Source organism: Epinephelus lanceolatus, chromosome 15, assembly GCF_041903045.1.
Source record: "Epinephelus lanceolatus isolate andai-2023 chromosome 15, ASM4190304v1, whole genome shotgun sequence".
Taxonomy (NCBI): Eukaryota; Metazoa; Chordata; class Actinopteri; order Perciformes; family Serranidae; genus Epinephelus; species Epinephelus lanceolatus.
This window is the reverse complement of record NC_135748.1, coordinates 31,958,443-31,982,118: the sequence shown is the minus strand read 5'-3', so window position 1 is coordinate 31,982,118 and position 23,676 is coordinate 31,958,443. Positions and strand designations below refer to the sequence as shown.

The 23,676-nt window shown below is 42.5% G+C and overlaps 1 protein-coding gene across 1 annotated transcript in view; it reads right to left on the bottom strand.

Annotated features, from left to right (window-relative positions):
- efna2a (ephrin-A2a) overlaps window positions 1-20,007 on the bottom strand; it is a 135,555-nt gene extending 115,548 nt beyond the window's left edge. Inside the window, exon 1 of the mRNA XM_033641917.2 lies at window positions 18,852-20,007. Coding sequence (XP_033497808.2) covers window positions 18,852-18,994 — 143 coding nt within the window. The 5' untranslated portion in view covers window positions 18,995-20,007. The remainder of the gene's footprint in view (window positions 1-18,851) is intronic.
- Between the last annotated feature and the right edge of the window lie 3,669 nt (window positions 20,008-23,676).

Here is a 23,676-nt window from a genome sequence, read left to right as displayed (position 1 = left end):
AGAGCCGTGCAGGAATCAGAGGGCTGAGTTAGTTAGCAGCCTCGGGATCAAGCAGAATTAAGTAGCGACAAAATCATGAGAGTGCTGCAACATCTGTTGGTTCTGCCTTATTATGTCCCATTAGCATAGTGTAAAATGAGAGGTTTGTTTACGGTGCCCCCGTTCTGGATGGAACCAACGTGGCAAGGCGTCCATAGCTGGCTGGGAATTAGACAATTTCTCTCTGGCTTGTCTGATGGATTACAATGCAAATGATTCACTCGCTCCTTCTTTTGTTTGACTTTCCACTCCTACTGTTTGAAAACCTTCTGGGGATTTTTTTTTTTTTTTTTTTTTTTTTTTTGGATGAAGATGAAAAACCGGTTTTCATCACTGCTCCAACACATGCACCGTAGCATGTGCGCACACACACACACTCGTGCGAACGCCGGCCAAGATTCTTGTGAAGCCACTGTGCGGCCTGACAGGGAGAAAATAACCCCGTTGTTCAATAAATACACGGTCCAAATATTTTTAGGTTGAAGTCTGGTGCTAAATTGTTTTGTATGAAAAAAAACCCCACAATAACATGTAGGCTATTATCAGCATGAAAGTTAGCGGGGTCAGCTCTTCGTCGAGTCTCACCTGCGATGATGCCAAGTGGAAAACAGGGAGGGAGGAAGCGTCCTTCACCTCATCTTATCTCCCTGTATTTTAAATGCCAACTTTCTCATTCTAAAAGCCGCGCGCACCAGAGGGCATCTTTAACATTGGGTGAGGCTCCGCGCTAAAGGCCAGTGTTTCCCCTGTAATACCAGCCCCTCGACATTCACCTGCTGGGACCATCCAACCATGAACTGATAGTTGCTTTCTCTCAAACTACGCTGCTGTGTGTGTGTCTGCCTTCACACTTCCAGAAGTAATCTTCCTTTGCCTTTCTCACCACCACTTATCCTCTCTTTTTCCACCTAATTTCTCTTCAGTCTGCGTTTCCCTTTGCTTTGATTCTCTTCCCTCCAACACAAACGTTTTTGTCTTTGTAAAAAAAAAAAAAAAAGAAGTAGCCTTGTCTTTGTTGTACACTCAACTTTTTGTCCTTCTTCATATTCATGCCGTCCCTAATCCTTCAAGCAGATCTCTTCATTTCCCTTCCACATTTTTGTCTTTTTTTGTCTCTCAGGGCCAGTCCGAGGCGGAGCCAGACAGTGGTGTATGTGTTATTATCAGTCTCTAGCTGGACTATATGAGGACTGAGCAGCCGGGGTCCCATCTGAGTATCAGGCAGACGAAACTGAAAGAGTCCCATTCTTTGGCTCGGCTAACACAATCAGCACAACCAGCCGGGACCTGAGAAAAAGTATTAGAGGGGAGCAGAAACAAGGATGGAGCAGGAATGACAATGCCCATTGTTCGCTATGTATTGAGCGCAGTCTGGCATCTTTCATATTCCGGGCTGGTATCTCCCCTATTTTGTCCTCTCTTATTCATGCTTTCATTCTTTCATCCATGTCTGCTTGGCCTCTCAGTCTCTTCTTAAACCCCCCCCCCCCCTTCCCCGGCTCACTGACTGGCTCTATCTCCTGGTTTCTCTCTTTCTCTCTCTTCATTAAAACGACAACTCCTGGGATCTCCCCAGGTTGTTTCGGAGCACTTACATCATCGGCAACCATCACTGCCACAGTCATTACCATCAACAAACCTCATTAGCGGAAGGTAGCAACAGAAGTGGCGGCAGCGGTGTAACATCTTCACTCGTTCTTTAAACCCGCTCCTGCGCAGGAACAATCAAACGCGGAGGGGGGGAAGTTAAGTAAACATTTCATATTGCATTACAGATTCAAGGCCATGCTGCTGACATACCAAACACATCATTACACTCCTATGGGCAGATCAAATGATGATGAGATTTTGCAGCGTGCACAGATACTCGGGGCAGGATTGAAATCTGAACACCTTTCTGTGAAAAATGCATGGGAGAGGTCTGCTTTCATTTGCTTTTCTTTTTGGGTAAACCTACTTTGAAAAAGAAATCATTTCTAAGACAAGGATTGTGATTCTAAGCCGCTACCTTAATAACACAAAGAATAAAATCCTAAAGTGAAGGGGAGAGATCGCTGCCACGGAGAAATAAAATCACAAGGCTGGAGATATTTCACAATCTGATGCTGATTTTCGCTGCTAATTGTTCCATTCTCTGACAGAAGACTGCGTGACACATGACTGGCAATGCAAATTAGCACCAGAGACCCAGGTTGCCGCCGGCTTATCACGAAGAGATGAAGCTCAAGTGTTGTACAAGGTGGAAACAGAAGACAAATCAAGGTTTTGTTACATAAAAGTAACAGATAAATAAATCTATGTGTTTATCCTGCGCTCTGACAGCAGTATGTTCATGAGAAACATCACATTTAAGCCAAGCACCTTCGACTGGCATCATTTTTTTTCATTTTTCACACCCAACAAAAGATCCAAATAAATTTACCGCTGCCAATGTGCAGGAATTCAACACTTAGTTTTGCATGCGTTTACCGTTTCACTTGGAATTTATGTGCTTTTGAAATATGAATTTCATTTCTAAAATAGAACGAACCCCGACTAAGAAGCACGGATGTCACAAAGTTTTTACGTCTGACTGTTTGTGACATTTCCTCGTAGAGACTTCCCACCTCCCTGCAGGCATCAGCTGATTGACAGTAAGCAGAGGAACAACTAACGCAGCAGTGATGGGAAAATGCTCGACTCAGGCACCAGGAAAAGGAAGATAAAAGTGAAACTCACAGAAACTGCATGTTTACTGTGATTTCATTAGCAAACTACCATCTGGTTTAATGTATTTTAGGCTGGTTGAGAATAAAAGCATTTCCCAGGCAAGAAGTCTGGGGCTGAATATAATAAAATAATCTCACATTTTTCTTAATTGATTAATCATCAAGTCTGTAAAATGACAAAAATAGTATTAATAATTAATCACTCTTACTCAGAAGTGGAGCTGACGTCTTCCAACAGGTCTGTTTCACAGCCTATATACTGTGGGGTGTCACAGCAGTTAGTCAAAGCACAGGTGTAATTAATCACATTAACGATGCCGTGCCAGTGAGCCAGCACGCACGGTGAACCTCAAACACCTGCATCATGAAACGCTGCCAATCATTAATGTAATCAGCAACACCTGTTTTTGAAAAGTCAATATGTTTGCTGTAAAAAGAATCTATCAGCTGCCTTGTTTGGGTCCAAACATAAAGATAAATGACAAGTGGTTAATTATCAACATTTTTGACTGATTGTTTGGTGTGAGTTGCCGAGTGTTGCAGATATCAGCCATATAGGTGTCTGCCCTCTCTCCACTATAATGGAACTAGATGGCACTCAGCTTGTGGTGCTCAAAGCACCAAAAAAATACATTTAAAAAACTCAACAGCAATGTCTCTTTTCAGAAATCATGACCTGGTTACTCAAGATAATCCACAGACCTTGCTGTGAGCAGTTTCATGTAGGAAATATTTTCTTTCTACTGAACTACACAAGCCAACTGTATCATTGCGCAGAAGGAAGAGTGCATCTACTCATGGACAAGAGGCTCATACTTATGAGAATGCCAGATATAAAACTTAATGGTGTCCTCCTCAGCTGAGCTGTAACGTTAGCTAGCTCAGTGGTGCTAGGTAAGCTAGCAGTAGATGCACACTTCCTCCTGTGCTTGATTTCTGGATCATGGTTTCTGGAAAGACAGATTTCTGTTCAGTTTTTCAAATGTAATTTTTTGGTGCTTTGAGCACAATCATCAATAACATGGACATACAGCTCAGTCAGAAGAAGAAAATGTTGGCATTGTACATTTCTGCAAAGCATGCATATGTTACATTTGCATGTTTCATATGTATAATATCAGTGTTTATAAAGTGACGTTCTGATTACATGTATATAAGCCGACTTTTAAGCAAGCCATTGCTACATTTTCAAAGTGACTTTGCCTCTAAAAGCTTGTATTTTTTAGTGAGCCATCACTGCATTTCTAGCAGTAATTCTGCCATCAAAAGCGTGTTTTTTAGCAAGGCATTGCAGCATTTGCAACGGAGATATTGCCACCAAAAGCAGGTGTTTTTTTAGTGAGCCACTGCTACATGTCCAGTGGTGACTTTGCCACTAAAAGTGGGTGTTCTTTAGCTAGTCATCACTGCATCTCCAGCGATGATTTTGCCATCAGAAACATGTTTTTAAGCAAGCCATCACTGCATTTCCAGCTGCAATTTTGCTTCCAAAAGCTTGTGTTTTTAGCGCGCCATTGCTGCATTTCTAGCAATGACTTTGCCATCAAAAGGGTGTCTTTTAGCAACCCATCACTGCATTTCAAGCGCTTATTTCTCCACCAAAAGTGGGTGATTTTTAGTGAGCCATCACTGCATTTCCAGGGACGATTTTGCCATCAGAAACATGTTTTTAAGCGACCCATCACTGCATTTCCAGCTCCAATTTTGCTACCAAAAGCTTGTGTTTTTAGCGCGCCATTGCTGCATTTCTAGCAATGACTTTGCAATCAAAAGCGTGTGTTTTAGCAAGCCATCACTGCATTCCATGAGGTTATTTTTTGATCAAAAATGGGTGATTTTTAGGAAGCCATCACTGCATTTCCAGCAATGAGCCATTTAAAGGGTGTTTTTTAGTAGAGCACTGCAGCATTTCCAGCTGCGATTTTACCACCAAAAGCTTGTGTTTTTTACCGAGGCATTACTGCATTTCCAGTGGTGATTTTGCCACCAAAACCAGGTATTTTAAGCCAAAACATGATCTTTTCCAAACCATAACCTTTGTTTTTTTGTGCCTAAACATAACCACACAACCATACATTAGCAGCACAGCATTGTTTCAATATATCTACTTAATAATGGCATACAAGTGTTACATATCTGTGATTTGCAGAATCACACAATGCCAACATTTATTCTAGTGAGTGGGTTGGGATATAATGTCTAAGAGGATAAAGGCAAATAACAGAACAGCTACAACAGTCAGTTCAGAAAATGACGTCATGTTACTGTAACGCAGCTTTTAAAACAAGGAAAAGATAACACTTACTAAATCTAAGATGATATCTAGTTCCATATAACATAACTGATATAATATGGATATATTGCCGAGCCGTGTTTTCTCTATCCAGCACAAACACAGTAACACCTCTCTGGTCAAGAATCACAGAAGTGTTTAGTCAAACAACCCCTTTTTGACTTTCATGCTTTAACTGGAGAAACTGGCAGTGCATTTAACATCAACAGGCAAACTGTTCCACTCTAATGCCCCTGAATATTTAGATGACCTCCACCTGCCAATCATTGTATTGAATGTGCTGATGACTAAGATCAGCAACACTAGATCTTGTTATGTAACTGTCTCTCATGCTGAGCTGGGAGAAATGATTTGCCATGCAGGAGCCCCCGACTTTAATTACTCAAAGTATCATTTTTAGCTCGACGTGAGAAGCTCTGGACTCCACAGATTACTCTCGAGGCTGGTTTCTCTCAACACCAACCACAGCTGTGCTGACACTTTAAACAAACACATACACTGTCCAATCATGTAGGTCACTGCGTGAACATGTGGCCTGATGTACAGAGGCTTTATGTACAGAAAGAGGTTGCCCGAGGCAGTGTGTACAGTTCAGGGTCCTGTAGAAGAAAAACATGCTAACCACACGGGATGTGAGCGGGAGGGGGGAGAATCGTGATAGTACAAGAGAGAGGAGATAAGAGAGAGTGGAAGATGAGAGCTTGATAGGAAGACACAAAGACAGAGAGGAAGAAAGGAAGAAGGCTTGAGAGAAAGAGAGGTGGAGTGGGTGGTGGTGGCAGTGGTGGTGGCGGCTGCAGTGAAAGATGGATTTAACCCAGGGGCAGGTTTGAGTCTGACAAACTGTCAGTAACTGAGCGGGGGTGACTACAAGTCTCCATGTAAATTGGATGCAAATCTGTGTGTGTGTGTGCCTGTGTGTGTGTGGTAGGGCTGAGGAAGTGCTAGTGACTACTCGTATCACTGGACGCCACAGGGGACGCGACGCAAAGACAGCGTGTGTGTGGGTTTATGTGCAAGGACTTGTGGCGCGCGGCCGGTGCGTGTGGTGTGTGTGTGTGTATTAAACTTTCTGTGTGACAGTATATGTATGAGTGTGTGGGTGATCCGTGCATAAGACACTTCTTCCTCAAAGGATGTGTGGGTGCATGTGTGTGTTTATGTGTGTGTGTGCGTCTCCAAGGAGATGGATTCTGTCCCATAGAATGAGAGTGTCGTCAACCATCAGCGCTTCTCACTGACACAGAGTTCCTCAAAGACACAGAGATGAAGAGAGAGGAGAGAGAAGGAACAAAGAAGAAAAGGAAAAGAAAGTCTTTTGAAGGATAAACCATGGGATTAGATAAGGTGCTCCTTCTGGACCATTGAGCCAGTATATATATGTGTGTGTGTGTGTGTGTGTGTGTGCATGGAGGAGAGCCCATTGCTCTGAGCACATTAGCTGCTCGGGGTGAACAAAGCCCCTCACCTGCAAGCTTTATAATACGGGCCTGGGAGCCAGAAGGGGGCTCAGTGTGTGTGCACGTGCACGCTTGTCTGCCAGCCAACAAGAGGAAAAAGGATGGGCTTTTACTCAATAGAGAGCCGGTTCAGGTGCATACGACTGTGTCCCATATCGAGCTTCCACTGCGAGTGTGTGTACATGACAGCGAGTAAATAGAAAAATGGAGGCAGCCTAACCTTGTATTCAATTCTGGTTGTATGCGATTGTGCGGGTGTGTGTGTGAGTTTGTGACCTACATCGAGCTTCCACTAGTGTGTGTGTGTGTGTGTGTTCCTCCAATATTCCTTCCTGCATGTGGCATAAATCCCTTTATGTGGGTCTGGAAGATTTCCAGATCCTGTTGTAGTGTTGCAGCATTGTTGTGATAATGTGTGTTATGGTACTTTGTTACTGTGCAGCACCACGTATCTCATCACAACGTGGACAACACCCTGAGTGTGTGTGTGTGAGTGCTGCTCCCCGCCGTGACCAAAAGTGGCCGGAGCTGTTTGAATTGGATTATCTCGTACATTTTCTATTGTCCAGCAAGACCTTGAAAGAGATAGGCCCTGCTGAGAGCCAGAGCCCTTGATATAAAGGGTTTGGCCAATTTGTAGTATGCCTCCTCGTTCAAGTAGGAACATATGTTTAAATCATTTTATTTATCTTGACTTATCCAGGTTAGACTTGATGAGATCAAGGCACCTGGCTAACAGAACGGCAGCACAATTAATTAGCAGGTAAAAAACTATTAAAACATGTCAGCGTGGATGGTGATTAATGCCAGAAAAGCGTGCAAGGGAAAAGTAGAGCAGGCAAGAATGAGGTTGTCGGAGAGGAAGTGGACAAATATTAATGGAGGGAGAATCACTAGTATTGGGAAATATCTCAGCAACAGTTTCCTCAGTGGCTACAGCGAAATGGCAATTCTTAAAGGGTCAGTTCACTACATACACCCTGAGAGGCAAGGAAAAAAACCTAAACCTAAGTTTAGCTCCTACACATGAGATATTATCTTCTACTTATGAGATATTATCTCCTATATAGGAAATAATATCTCATGTATAACTCTCCTACATAGGAGATAATATGTCTTATATATCTCTTCTAACCCTCTAACCCTAACCCTAACCCAATAATATCTTATATATCTCTCTAACATAGAAGATTATATCTCCTACACATTTATCTCTTTATATATCACTTCAACATAGGAAGTAATATTTCATATATCTCTTCAACATAGGAGATAATATGTCTAATATGTCATCTCTAACAGGACATATCTCATACATAAGCGATATTATCAGCTACATAATATCTCCTATGTAGGAAATATTATGTCAGACAGACATATTATCTCCTACGTAGGGAATAATATCACTTACATAACTCTCTATTGTATGAGATTGTATCTCTATACAAAAGATATTATCTCCTATGTAGGAGATAATATTGCTTATATATATATCTCTTCAACATAGGAGATAATATTGCTTATATATCTCTTCAACATAGGAGATAATATTACTTATATATCGCTTCAACATAGGAGATATTATTGCTTATATATCTCTTCAACATAGGAGATAATATGTCTAATATGTCATCTCTAACAGGACATAATATCTCATACATAAGCAATATTATCAGCTACATAATATCTCCTATGTAGGAGATATTATGTCATATGTAGGAGATATTATGTCAGACAGACATATTATCTCCTACGTAGGGAATAATTCTTCAACATAGGAGATAATATCTCATATATCTCTTCAACATAGGAGATAATATTGCTTATATATCTCTTCGACATAGGAGATAACATTGCTTATATATCTCTTTGACATAGGAGATAATATATCATGTATCTCTTCGACATAGGAGATAATATCTCATATATCTTCAACATAGGAGATAGTAAGTCATATATTTCGACAACATAGGAAATAATATGTCTTGTATATCTCTTCAACATAGAAAATATGTCTTACATATCTCTTTAACATAGGAAATAGTATTGTTTATATATTTCTTCAACATAGGAAATATCTCCTACATGAGATAAACTTGGGCCAACATCACCTGCGAAAAAAAAAAAATATATATATATATATTAATAAAAAAAAATATCATCTTGTCTCTCAGGTTTTCCATAGTTCACTCAAGTTGCATTAAACCTTTTTCTGCCTGCCACTGGTGGCATCTCACCATATAGATAGTTTCTGTTTTTTATTCCAAAATTTTGAGATATAATTTCCTGAAATTTCACCTGTCACTCTGATATGATGGAGATGAATTTTATTGTGATGCTCAAAACAAAAATTATTTTCAACAAAGGTTGGAGGTACGTTCAGTGAAGGTTTACAGTTTTTTCAACATGTTGCTGATGATAATTCCTAGTTGTCATTTTTTTGTCAACGCTCTGAGCTCCACACAATAAATCAAATTCACCCCAATCTGAGACACAGACAAACACAAGGCTGTATCGTGCTTCCTATAATAATGGTGGTACAACAAAACAAATAGAAACCAAATACTTTTTGATAGATAATGTTATATCTGCATATTTACTGCAAAAAAGTCTGTGCTTTACTGTCTCTGAGTGGTGCTGAAATCTAGCATCTTTAATGGAGAATATTTTACAAACTGTTAAACATATCAAACACATAGATACAAAACAAGGTATGCACTCAGTTTGTGTTTCTGGCCCCCTGGTGACTCAAGTCCAGTATTCACCCAGCTGCTGAGGACTCATACACATGCCATGTACTGCTCAGGTAGGTGACCTGTACCAGTAAGGTCGGGCACTGGGTGCTACTTTTGTGCCAACTTTCAAGGAGTGCAGAGGCAGGTTGAGCATGATGCTGCAAAGCAATCATAACCTACTTTCCAGAAATGCCGAGGTCAGGGCTGATTATCTTCCAGGCGTTGTTTAACAGTGTTCATAATAATGTCAGTGGGACGGATCGCCCAGTTCTGGGTATCACCACAGAGTCCTGCATGGGGCTGATTTTTAAGAACTGCTGAAACAAAACTGCGACATGCAATACTTCACCTGTCCCACACATAGCGAAACTAATTGCCCCACTGGGGACAAATAAAGTGATTGATTGATTGATTGATTGATACACATATGACCAGTTAGTTCCGCAACCTGGATTATCAAATAATGTGGTTAGGCAACACATCTGAAGTGATCATCTTAGGACACTGCTGAACTTTTCTGCCCCTACTCCAACTCCTGACCTCTTAGATCTTCATAACAGTGCCTTTAAACTGTCCTGCCACAGAGAGAGCAACTGAAACTCAAAACTACACCCATATTCAAAGAACTCATGTTAAATAAAAAAAGGGGGGCAACTGCTTTATTTGCCGTCATAAAGCCAAGCACATCTCCATCATGTCTCCATCAAAAGTCAGTAGCAATCTACTCTACAGTAAAATTATATGTTTACTTTACAATAAGTACAAAACCACAAATAAACTATGAAAAATATTAAATTGAATGAATACTTTCTTTTTTGTCACACAGATTTGCGCTGATGATTGCTAAGTAAGTTGATGTTGTCGAATGTCAAGTTGTAGCTAGGTCCAGGTGGAAAAAAAACAAGTCAATCATTTAGGATTTTACTAAAAGAAGAACATCACCTGTTGATTTATATATATATAGATCCCAGGGGACATTTTTTGTATTTGGCAGCTGTTTAAATGTGTAATTAGTGGTGGATTTTATTTTGTTGAACTATTAATATTGTAACAGAATCTGAATCTCACTCTGAGTTACTGTTGTTGTTTACAAACTAAAGAAATGAGAGATCATTTTTGTTTAGTTTTTACTGGATATTTGAAGGCAAACTGTAAAACAATATTGATGGTTTTGTTGCAGTTCTATTTTCTTAAATTAATTATGATCTTTTTTTTTTTAATTTATCAAATCGTCAAGAATATCGTTATCGCAAAAATACCCTGAAATATCGTGATGTTATTTTAGGGATCATATCGCCCACCCCTACAGAGCACATGCTGTGGTCCAAAAGTTCAACTTTATCTCAGGACGCAGTCATCGCACCCTGAAAAATGGGCACTTAGCAACACTTACACACCTGTGACAACATCATTCGTACTTTTGAACGCACCTCTCACAATCTACATTGACAACTATGGCTTAAAGGACACAAAAAACAAATGCAGCACGTGATCAACTGCGACTTGATGCTGGGCAGGTAGCATGCAGTCATTTTTTAAAACCAAAAAACAGCTCAACGATGCTGATGACAGCAGTGAGAGTGAACCAAACCAAACCAATGGGCTGAAAGGTGCACATGTGACCCCTTTAACATCACATGTAGTGTTTGATCTATTGTTACTATGTAGATAATGATTATAGTTGCTTTAAAGTTTATGGTTAGCATCTTAAAAAGGGTTTCATACACGCAACTGATGTACAACTAACACCAAAACCATCCATGCAACCCCGGGAGATCATTCACTGAGGTGCTGCATGTTTCAACTGGATTAAGAGACAGTCAGACTGAAAGTAAAGCTGATGCAGCCAGCTGAATATCTGCCATTATCTCAGTTGTCACGCAGCATCCCTCCACTGCACCATGACTTTTCACTTCATGCAGTTTTCCCTTCTTAGGAAAAGTTTACGCAGCTGGAGCAAAACAGCCATTGATTATCAATCCTACAAATTCAAGTCAGTACTTGTGACCTTGCACAGGACGTCCTTCTCAAGCTGTTTTTTGGTGGGAGCAAACTTTTGATGAGCACAAGAAGAGACAACGCATCCTGATAGCTCAATACAAGCTGTGTGCTTGATGTTGTGTGATCAATTAAGACACACAGCTGTTCGTTTTCCCAGCTGTTTGTGTCACTTCTCTGCCTCAGACAATAGCTGCAGTTTGGATGGGACTCATTATTCCTGCATAGTCTCCGAGCTTCTCATCAGTCCTCGCCGACTAAATCACCATCCAGTGTATTAATAGGTGACAAGTATGAGCTCTCAGATATATTTGTGCTGGTGTTGTGCTTCGTCTGGGAGACAGTCGCCTACACCAAATGTGTCGTGATAGACTGCACAAAAAAAAGTTCATTTAAGGATCCCATTTTGTGTGAAATTTCTCCTCCACAATACCAGTCGCCTAGCATCTCTCAGAAAGTCTAAGTGTGAGCTCTGGATTCAACATGTGGTGTCAGTCCTACCTTGAAGAAGTAGCATCTTTCCAGCAGCATTAAGGCCCCTCCACACTTCCACCACCACAACACTTCCTGGTTTCTCTTTGACATGTGATCACATAAGCCAATCAGAAGTCAGGGGGGGGTGACAGGTGAATGTAAGGGACACCACCACAGGTATATTCTTCTTCTTTGGTTTGTAATGGTGGTTGGCATCCACAAGGTTGCATTACCGCCACCTACTGGTTAAGCCCTTCCCTTCTAGTTCCCATTCTATTGTCAGTGTAATTCCTGGTTGTTTCAGAGAGCCTAAAAGCTTCTCTCAAAAGCTGTTGCACGTCTTCTCCATCCAGAAATCTCCTCGCCACATCTATGATTATCTCAATTTTCTCCGTTTTTCTTTCAGCTCCAGCGGTACAGTTAATAACTGCTGCCACAAAGGCCAAAAACTTCATCTGGTCTTCACACAAACAATACTCCTCATGCTTCCTGTCAAACGTGTCCTCCTTAGCTTCCTGTCTTACATATCTGGTCTTACCTGCTTCCTTACTTCATTCTGGCGTTAATTATTTTGCTCTCTTTGGACAGGTAGCCTCCCACGCTGCATGTTTGCCTTTGCAAAGAACACACTCTGGTTCTTTCACACAGTCTCCTTCACACAGGTACATTCAGATGATTGAGGCTGTTTTAAACTGTCATGAAAATGTCTGTATTTATATATATATGTTCATTTTGTAAATAATATACCTATCAAGCAATCTCAGCATTCATTTACCTTGGATTTTAAGGGATAATTCTGCTTTTGTATCGATATATTTTTGTAGCTTTGGCCATTTTGTTCATTCATTTTCTGTAGCTGCTTATCCTGTTGGGTGTCGTCGGGGCCTGGAGCCTATCCCAGCTGACACTGGGTGAGAGGCGGGTACACCTTGGACAGGTCACCAGACTATCACAGGGCTGACACATAGGGTCCGTCCCAAGTCTCTTATTTTTATAGTGCTACTGCTAGCTCCTCGCTTGAACCGGAAGTCGTTCGAGGTCCGCCATCTTCTAGGCCGTCCCAAGTCTCTTATTTGTGCAGCGAGGAGCTAGCACTAGGAGCCAGCAGCAAGCTTTAAGCAGCTACGAGCTAGGATGGTCGAGAGCTTCCTATCCGGAAGAGTTTTTCATCTGAACGCCATGACGTATAAATACCCGCCCTCTACATCTGGCACAATTGAACGAGATGGCAGAGAAACAGCTGAAGTGTATCCGTTATATGCATTCTTTGCAATGAATCGCTGTAATTCACGTACCTACTTCAAAGAGTAATGATATTTCATGCAAGATTGTTATGTTGCAATTAGGTTTATTTCAGTCACAACCTGTTGCATTGTTCATCGGACTGTCTACATGCAAAAGTGTGTGACCAGAGTCATGACGGCGGGGGGTAGGGGCTACTGTTTTGGTCAGCGAATATAATGAGACTTGGGATGTACCCATAGTAACGCCAGACGCTGGCTGCTTTATGGAGCAGATCCAGCGGTGCCGCCATCATCAGGAATGGACGTCGCTTCACGTGACGCTTCAGTGGAAAGGACGTCTCATGTCTCTCAAACTGACAATGCTCGCTCATCGCTCCTAGCGCTAGCTCCTCGCATTTTTTCCTAGGTGGCTAAACAGCTAGCAAAGTCGGCTAGGTAAGATAACTAGCAGTAATTTAAGAGACTTGGGACGGACCCATAGAGACAGACAACCATTCACGCTCACATTCACACCTACGGACAATTTAGAGTCACCAATTAACCTGCATGTCTTTGGACTGTGGGAGGAAGCTGGAGTGCCTGGAGAAAACCCACGCTGACACAGGGAGAACATGAAAACTCCACACAGAGGGAGAGGGATTCAAACCAGGAACCTTCTTGCTGTGAGGCAACAATGCTAACCACTGCACCACCATGTCACTGCCATTTTGTTCTCAGTTATCTTAACACTTTAATAAGCAATGCAACGACTGACTTCTGGGAATAAGGTGACACTGCTTTAATGAAAGTGTGATCAGATGATACAACAAGTTGCAAACAATCCAACAGTTCAGCCAGTCTATCTGAACTACTTTACTTGGAGGCAAAACCAAAAGCAGAATGTAAGAAGTAAATGATTCATCATTACAAAGCAAAACTGTACACGTGCAAAAATACACCACATGGGATAGGTTAAAGTTTAACAAGGTACCAAACGTATCCAAGTGTGCATTTCCTGTTATTACTGTGGGTCTGTCAAGTTATTCTAACACACTGGAAGACAACAGAGGCCCTGGAATTGAAAGACCAGGTTAATGCAATGGTGGAAATATCATCTTATGAAGGTACGCTCAGTAGAATAAATGGTGATCAGGAGAAAGAACCAGTTATGGACTCATATCAGAATGGAAGATAAGCCTACATAATTATGAGCTTGCTCAGTGATGATGTGACCCTGTAGAGTGATGTATGGGGACATATGTGTGACGTGTTTTCTTTCCTTGGGGGCTTATTTGTTGATTTAATTCATGTACTGGAGTCCACCTCCATATTAGAAAAAAATACATTCGTTGTACTCTTGTATGCCCTGAAAATAATATACGAATGCCATGTGCTGAGCCTCTCAAACCAACAAAAACATGAATTATTAAGAAAAAAAAATTAAACATATAGTCACTTTATTCACTGTGATGGGTTCTTATAGTGGACAGTTTTGCTCTGGTGGAACATAATGTACATTTAATCAAGTGCTTTATTTACTTGAGTGTTACATTTTGATGCTACTTCTTACTTTAAAGGGAAATTTCGGTTTATTTCAACCCGTCTCCTATTGTCCTAAATTTGTTTCAAGTGACTAGTGACATAAAAATAATAGTTAGCATGTTAGCCGTTAGCCTAGATACAGCCGGGGCACATAGTAGCGTCAGACCTGTTAAAACGTAAGTGAACGGGCATACTTCAAGTGCAAAGTTAGTCCACTAAACAAGCTTTTTTTCCACAAAGACCACCTCATATCGTTAGGATAAATGTCAGAGAACATATAGAAAACGACATGTAAACGTGTTGTCTTACTTTACCTCCATTTCAGAGAAGAAATATCATTATTTTACTCCCCAATTTGAGATTTTACATAAATATTTGGATAAGCTGATAAAATACACTTTAACCAGTTGCTTCCAAACTTTTTGGCTTGTTACCCTTCACAGAGAAGTAGAGGCTACTTTGGGGCTCCTTTTTAAGTCAGTAAAATTGTTAACACTTCCACTTCTAATTATTTCCCTACTAAAAGTTCTCTTTCCTCCTACGCACCTGTCTACAAGTTACTGAAGGGTGCATGAGCCTCCACGTTCTACTAAAAACTCTCAAATAGTTTTATTTAAATATCTGTTTGAGGCAAAGAGGTCAATTTATCCATCATTTCACACACACACACACACAAAACAAAACAATGATTAGAGAACAGTCTAAAACATTTATACAAATCTGTGCTGCAGAGCTTTGCTTTGTTCTTCTTTCTATGGCATTATTAGACTGTGCAAATAATGGATGTAGCTGCAGTGATGTCACCCATCTTTCTTAAGACTCCTGTTTGGAAACTTTAAGTTCAGCACTAAAGCCATCCTGCCTTTTTGGAGCCAGATGTGATCATGGGCCTTTCTCAAACTACCCCTGACATCCTCTCCCCACCCGCTTTCATTGTTTCCACATTCATGCGGAGGGTCTGCTACATTGAGTGATGTCTCAAACCAACTAGTGAGGAGTGGAAGTGAGTTATGAAACCCTTAAACAGTATGTGCAACTCTGCATTGTGTCCGTCATGGAAGACGCTCCGTACAAATAAACATTAAACACTGTATAAAGCAGTGGTTCAAAACTGGTCCAGCCACGAGGTCCAGATTTCTCCTTACTCATTAGTTCAAGGTTTAAAATATTCAGCGTCATCCTCATGTTTGGCCATGTCGTCAGGCTGGTTAGCTGTCTCTGTCAAGTAGCTATCCGTTAGTCACTCACTACAGAAGGACAGACCCACCAGTTGGGAACCACTGGTATAAAGGATAAAATATATCCTTCTCTAGTCTCTAGAAAACAAATAGAATATAAATAAAAAGAAAAGAAAAGGAAAAAAAAGAAATGGCAGCAAAGAAGCTTAGAGGTAAGTTTTATTTCTATTTATTTATTTTATATATATATTATATTATAGATTTATTGACTTATTTCTTTGATGATTAAAAACACAACATGCAAATATTCAGGCAGGCCTATGGCAGCACATACAGATTAAAGTGCTATAAATATATATGAGGAACATAAAATTGGATTAAGCTTTACTTTTCTTCATGGTTACATAAAGTTATAACAGTTCCTCTTTCTGCCACAGTTTGTACCAAAGTTTGCAGCTGTAGTTAAACCCTACACCTTGATGGAGGGTGCTTCATTCAGCTGCTAAGATCACTACAAACGGAGTTACACTTCACGACAGAGTGGGAGTGGGTGGCGTCTGGTTTTGGAAAGCCCCCATATTTGGACAAGAAGGTGGCGCTGTGGAGGAGCGAGGGGTGGATCTGACTGAGAAGCCAACAGATAGCCTGTCAGTCAAAGTGGCCCGCCCTTAATTATGCACATCTTTAAGCCTTAATAAAATGTAAACAGGTGAGTTATAAAAAAATGAACCCCCTGTGCAGCTGTCATGAAGGAGGAAATAAGCCATAGAGACTAAAACTGTTATTGTACCTTTCTTTAACCCTGTTTATTTCTGCTGTAAAGCTGGATATTTTAACATGGGTGTCTATGGGACTTGACTGGATTCTGGAGCCCGTCTCAAGTGGCCATTCAAAGAACTGCAGTTTTTGGCACTTTTGTTTTGCCTTCATTTTTTAGCCCTGGAGGTTGCTGCTTGGTTATTACCGACCTGGTCTCACTCCGAAGTCGTCGAAATCCAGCGCTTAAGCAGTGACTTGCACGATGGCATTACACGCAACTGGTCAACATTATAGTTTAACGTTAAACGCAGCGGGACAAAAATGAAAATTAAGACGAAAGTCCAAGTAGGGTGTGTGGGAGTAGTCTTAGATGGGTAGATGGGTCCACTAACCACCAACTTTCACCCAGGAGAGCAGTGTTCGTGTCCAGTAAGATTATAAAGCCAAACCCTGTTCTTTTCGTCCTAAACCCAAACATGTGCATTAGGAAAAAATACATCAATTCGCCAGTGTTGTATCGACATAGTGCTTTTATTTTGAAATAGACTGTATGACACAGGCAGAACTTGACACAGTGTCCCAGAACGTCAGCAACCAACACACCCAGGGTACCTTGCACGTCGTACTTGGACATGGAAAGCCCATGACTTCTGTGCTTTTATTTTGGTAAGATTCTGAATGCTCTTACACAGTGATGTTGTGGAAGCACTGCATATGACTTCCTCCACCAATGCAATTTTGGAAATAACTTACCAGTGAACACAGTCTTACTATTATGGGCAACTCTATGTAAATAAACCCCCAATTGTAATAAACCAGAAAGATCCTGTAGCCTAAATTTTACATGAGCTGGGATGATTTGGATGCCTGTCTTCTCATCTCTTTCTGCCAGTGGGCTCGTTCTCAACAAAACTTGCCGTAATCCTCAAAGTTTAGAAAGAGAATTAGCTTTAGATTAAAGTTGAGGGATGAATGTTGTCAGTGGAAGGTCCTCACAAGTGCAGCGGGGAAAAAACTGTGTGTGTGTGTGTGTGTGTGCAGAAAAAGGCGCAGCATTAGCAATGACAGTGCCAGGGTCTAACAGGGGGAACCAACCTCGCCGGGACTCCAGAGTCTAGATTCATTGCCTTAGTAGCAATGCATTTTTGATGTGCCCCCTTTCTGCTTCAACTTCTCCGTGCGACCCTGACGGAATAACAGCGCCCCCAGCAACCGTCCATATAGCTTAAATTTACCCTGTGACGTCTGCAACGTGTAGGTGTTTGTGTGTGTGTGTGTGTGTGTGTGTGTGTGTGTGTGGTGAGAAAGAAGGAGCACAGGGAGCCGAAAAAGAAAGACAGAAAGAGAGAGGGAGACAGCGAGAAAGGGAGAAAATGTTCCCCCTTGCCTGTTAAATATTTGAGAAGCCTTCTGTGGAAAAGTGATGCAGTCAGAGACAGGCCTGTTAGCTCAGTGCGTGTGTGTGTGTGTTTGATTGATGCAGAGAGAAAGACAGGGCCGTTAGTTTGGACTAATTCAGCCGTGAGTGAGCAAGAGGGAGCACTTTCACTGTTTATTTATCTACCTGGGAGAGAGACGGAGGTTAAAAAAAAGATGGGAGGGGAGAGAGGAAGAGTGTGTGTGTGTGCGTGTGCGTGTGTCTGTGTGTGTGTGTGAGAAAGAAAGAGAGAGGGAGGCTGGCCAGGTTGTCACAAACTATTAGACAGACGGACCCAGTGTGCTCTGCCCCATGTCAATGAGAGGCCCGGCTAAAGACAACAGTGTGTGTGTGTGTGTGTGTGTGTGTGTGTTACTGTGTGTGTGTTAGGGCGCGTGCACGTGTGTGAGGCCTCGTACACGCGTGTGTGTTTATGTCTCCCTTTGTATTTGTTTGTTTATAGATGTGGTTTTTGCACAAGTGCTCGCAATTGACAGAGAAATAATGTGCGGCTCGTGTTTACTGGCACAAGTGGCTGAAATTAGCCGAAAGAAAGGTAAATGCTGTGCGTGTGTGTGTGTGTGTGTGTGTGTGTGTGTGTGTGAGAGAGAGAGAGACAGTGACAGAGAGAGAGAAGGAGAATCTCTAGACATTGATGAGAGGAGGAGGCAGGCTGCCCTCATTGTCTAAGACAAAAGGAGCTCCCAGTGCCACAGAACAAAATATCTAGCGTACGTGCACACACACACTTTCACTTGTGCCTGTGTGTGTGTGTGTGTGTGTTGCTTGCTCAGTCGTAAAAGACATCAATATTGCAAAATTCAGCTAAAAACACTGCTGAAACAAGAAGAAAGAGAATAAAATAGGAAATAAAGAGTGTGTTCAGACAGCATGGCACAGAAAAAAAATGTGGAGGTTCCTTTTACATTTCAAGGCTCACTGGAAATGTTTGGCATTATTTCTAGAGCAGGTAGACAAACGATGCCACACACACACACACACACTTAGGCCGAAGTAAAACTCACTTGGGGTTGGAGCTGTTCCAGTAGACAGCGTGTCTGTCAAATATGATCTTCTCCTCTGCCCACACGGACACCCAGGACAGGATGGTCAGCACCACCACCTCCATCACACACCTCTGCCCGAGCTGGCACAACATCATAGACATCCAGGGGGGATCTCTCTCTCTCTCTTACTCTCACTGGGATCAGGCTCTCAGTGCTGCTGCTGCTGCTGCTGCAGAAATCCTCGTTAGATCATTAATGTCCGTCTGCGCGTCTTTGGACAAATCGGTTCGGCGGTTCATGGATCGTTAACTGGCTTCATGCGAGTTCCGGTAACCCCACTGCTGTTTCAAGTCATGCTGAAAGGCTGAGATTCACTTTCAAACTTGGTCTGAGGCGGACTGAAGAGCGGGATTCACATGATATTCAGAAGCGCGTCGTCGGCGGGATGCTGCGAGTGCGTCTCCTCTGCAAGGTCCGAAACTTTTCTCCCATTACGCGCAGCCGGGGAGATAGATGCGCCACCTGGATTAGGTCCCCCCGAAATTAAAAATCTCTTAATCACACTCCAGAATTCACCCGAGGTTTGTAATTCTACCAGCGATGTCTTGGATCATCAGCAGACGCAGGGACAACGTCAAAATCGGCCGTCATATTTGTTTACCCAGATTTGTGTTGGGGATTCAGCCTGGCGCACGCTTTGTTCCGCGCCTCTCCTCGCGCACAAATCTCTCCACAGCCTCAAACTGCGTCCACTTGACCTTTTTTCTCTTATTGCAGTCCAAAGAAATACATCCCAGACACACGAGCGCGCTCCTTGGCGTTGTTTTCAGTCCAAAGTTATCACACAGAAAAAACAACTGCGAGACAGGAGCATCCTCCTCCTCCTCCTCTTCCTCCTCCTCTGTCTCTCAGACACACACACACACACACACACACACCACAAAGCTCTCACAGCATCTCAACTTGGTGATCCCTCCGCTGTCACTGGCTCTAATCCAATGTGACTCCAGCCGCGGTGCGCCTCCACTTTCCTGTGCGTCACGCTGACCGGCGCGGCCGGTGGGAGCCGCTGATGATCACAGCTTTAATCCGAACACGCTCCCATGCAACCTCCACCTATGGCGGCAACAACACTCACCGGCACCCTGAATCGGTGTAAGTATAACCCCCACCCCCCACCCTTCTCTCCAGCTCGCGCTCGCTCCTCTCTCTCCCTCCGCGCGGGCGGGGTCTGTAGCCGTGCCGTGCCGCGCTCCCTCTGGGGACTCGGAGCTGGCTGACTCACTGCGTCCCAGTGATACACAGCCCGGGATGTACAGAGCAGAGCCTCAACTCACTGATTAAACACAGCTTTTCATGTGAGAAGTGAACTGACCCTTTCAGTGAGACATGAATTATGAAATAGGCGCAAAAAGATAAATGAAGGTGAAATATTGTAGTTTCCAAGAGTGAAACTGAGGACTGCAGCCTATTGGCTTTTGTTTGCGATAGTTTACTCGCCAGGCTTATTAATCACCAGCACAACCATCTGTTTGACTGAAGGCGGTTTATTTGCATCGCAGCTGGACACGTAAAGCGCCCATAAAGTTCACTATGTGTTTGAAAGCTGCGGCCCTGATGGATGGGCTCAGGGAGAGGGAGAAAGAGGGCGTCTGATGGATCGCTGGAACAGTGGAGTCATTTTCCATCAGTGTCCATTAGGCCCAAAGGGCAAGCGAAGGCAGCACCGAGTCTGAAAACCTGTGAGCCATAAACCTCCAGATAGCTGTGTCTGACAGAGCGCTGCCACCCCTGCTGCCTCTGTCCTGAGTGTGTGTGCGAGTGTGCGTGCGCAGACTCCTCTGCAAAAACATATCAATCTTAAGTGTTTAGACTCAGCGTCGATGGAGGGAGATCTAGTAACTACATCGTTTCCACAGAGCGCTCCATCATCTCTCTAACATGTGTCGATAGGTTGGTCACAACGAGCTCCAGCGAGGATCAATCCGCTCTCAACAAGATGGGAATTGATTCATGGAAATTAATTGCAACAAGTTCACTGTCAGTCTTTAAAGGGACAGTTCACCACAATATCAGAAACACATATGTTTAATCCTACCTGAGGTGCTATCTATCAGTCTAAATTATTTTGGTGTGAGCTGCAGAGTTTTGGAAATATCGGCTGTAGAGATGTCTGCCTTCTTTTAAAGATAATGGAACTAGATGGCACTCAGCTTGTGGTGCTCAAAGCGCCCAAAAAATACTTCTGAAAAACTCAACAGCAGTGTCTCTTTCCAGAAATCATGACCCAGTTACTCAAGATAAACCAAGGACCTTGTTGTGAGCAGTTTCGTGTATCACTGCGCAGAAGGAAGTGTGCATCTACTCATGGACAAGAGGCTCTAACTCATGAGAGTGCGAGATGTAAACACTGATGGCGCCCTCCTCGGCTGAGTTGTAACATTAGCTAGCTCAGTGGTGCTAGGTGAGCTAGCAGTAGATGCACGCTTCCTTCTGAGTGGTGGGAAACTGCTCGCAACAAGTTTTGTGTATTGTCTTGAGTAGCCAGGTCATGATTTCTGGAAAGAGACATTGCTGTTGAGTTTTGGCAGCTCACACAAAATCAGTCTAGACTGATAAACAGCACCACGTGTAAGAGGAGAAAATTTGTATTTCTGATTTTGGGGTGAACTGTCCCTTTAACACTACAATCACAGCTCCCTACAATGTGATTATGAGTTGGAAATTTGCTATGACCTGTCCTCAATTAAAGGTTACTCTTATTTGGTGGGACACAAGTCTGCTTTGCAACATAACAAATGTATTTTTATCAAAATTGTTTGATTTGCAGACTTTGCAGAATGTGCCAATATCATAATTTTTGGTCTTGTGTATCAAACTTGCTCATGTGCCTTCTTTCCTTCTTTTGTTTTCTTTCTCTATTCCAAACTACACTTGCGAACTGTATCACTGCACAGAAGGAAGCGTGCATCTACCGCTAGCTCACCTAGCACCACTGAGCTAGCTAACGTTACAGCTCAGCCAAGGATGACGCCATTAATGTTTACATCTTATGTTGTCACCAGCATGAGCCTCTCACTCTTGAGTAGATGCACACTGTAACGTTAGCTAGCTCAGTGGTGCTAGGTGAGCTAGCAGTAGATGCATGCTTCCTTCTGCTTAGCAATACAGTTGGCGTGATGTGTAGTTCAGTGTTAAGAAACTAGTTCCTACATGAAACTGCTCACAAGTTCTGTGGATTGAGTAACCGGGTCATGATTTCTGGAAAGAGACATTGCTGTCGAGTTTTTTCAAATGTATTTTTTGGCGCTTTGAGCACCACAAGCCAATTTCTACCTAGCTCCATTATATTCAAGAGAAGGCAGACATCTCTACGGCCAATATCTGCAACACTCGGCAACTCACACCAAAACAATCTAGACTGATAAACAAAACTACAGGTAAGAAGAAAATGTGTATTTATGATATTAGGGTGTACTGTCCCTTTTAAAAGAGCCATCACCACATTGGTAAACTGAACTGGGAGAAATATAACCTATAGCAACCTGGTCTCACTCCAAAGTCGTCGAAATCTGGCGCTTGGGCAGTGACTTTTGGCATCAGACACTGATGAAGAACCCCGTCCTTTAATGTCGGCATGATACGCAGCTGGTCAGCGATATAGTTTAACGGTGCTCTGCGGCGTCAGGGGAAATGCAGCCGGACAAGAACGAAAGTCAAGGCAGCGAAAGTCCAAGTAGGGTAGAGGGGTCCAACAAACACTGACCTGAAGCCAAACCCTGCTCTTTTATCCTAAACCTAACCACGTGTGTTAGTTGTTGGAGGAAAAAAAAAAACATCAATTTGCATTGTTGTACTGACGTAATGCATTTATTTTGAAAGAGACTGTATGTAAACAGTGAAGTTCCTGTGCAAATGGAAGTGTATTTTGAAAGAAGACAATGCATGTAACAGGCAGAACTTGACATGACGCCCTAGAATGTCAACAACCAACACACCCAGGGTACCTTTCAAGTCCTATCTGGATGTGGAAGGTCCAGAACCAAACGGAGTGAGAATGTGTTGCCTACAGTTTTAATAGAGAAGAATGTTCTGCAGTGAACAAACTCCCTCAGCTTCCTACAAAAAGATACTTTCCTAAAACCGACCCAACCGACTTGCCCCGCCTCCATTAAAGGCCCCTGTTATAATTTGAAACCGAACCTTTCCGCAGCTCCATCTTTCACATCTCATTGTGCCTCTCGGTTGGATCCTTTATGCAAAGTGTCCTACTTTTGCTTTTGCCCTGCTCTGCCTGCAAAGTAATGCCTATAATTTGGGCTGCATGAATTCAGGCAGGGGGAAGAGAACCCATGCACCCCCATAACCCAAATACAGCTGCATGTTGTCCGCCTCCGAGGATGAATTATTCAACATCTGTCTGAGGCGTGCATATGTAAACAGGTGGATCGTCTCTTGATGGCTTTTTTTAAAAAAGGGGGAGCCACTATACACCAAAGACATCCTTCACCTTGGCTTCAGGCTTTTTCCCTCCTCTGCTGTGTCACCCTGAAAGTGAGTCTAAATCTCGTGTAAGCTGTGCAGGCTACACAGTGTTGGCTGTATTCAGATATGAAGGCTTCTTAAGTGATCCTAAATCTAAAAGGAATGTGGGTCAGGGAGTCAGTGTATGGATACATGGCTCCTTAAAAGGGCGTTAAATCCTGGAATTTATAGCCGGTTAAGTCTGTGATTGCGCTGCAGCTCAAGAGGGACATAAATTATAGACACATGAATTATCTCCCGGCTCCAGTTCTTAAAACTTAAAACAGATGAATGTATGTGTTTTCAAGCTGTTGACTAA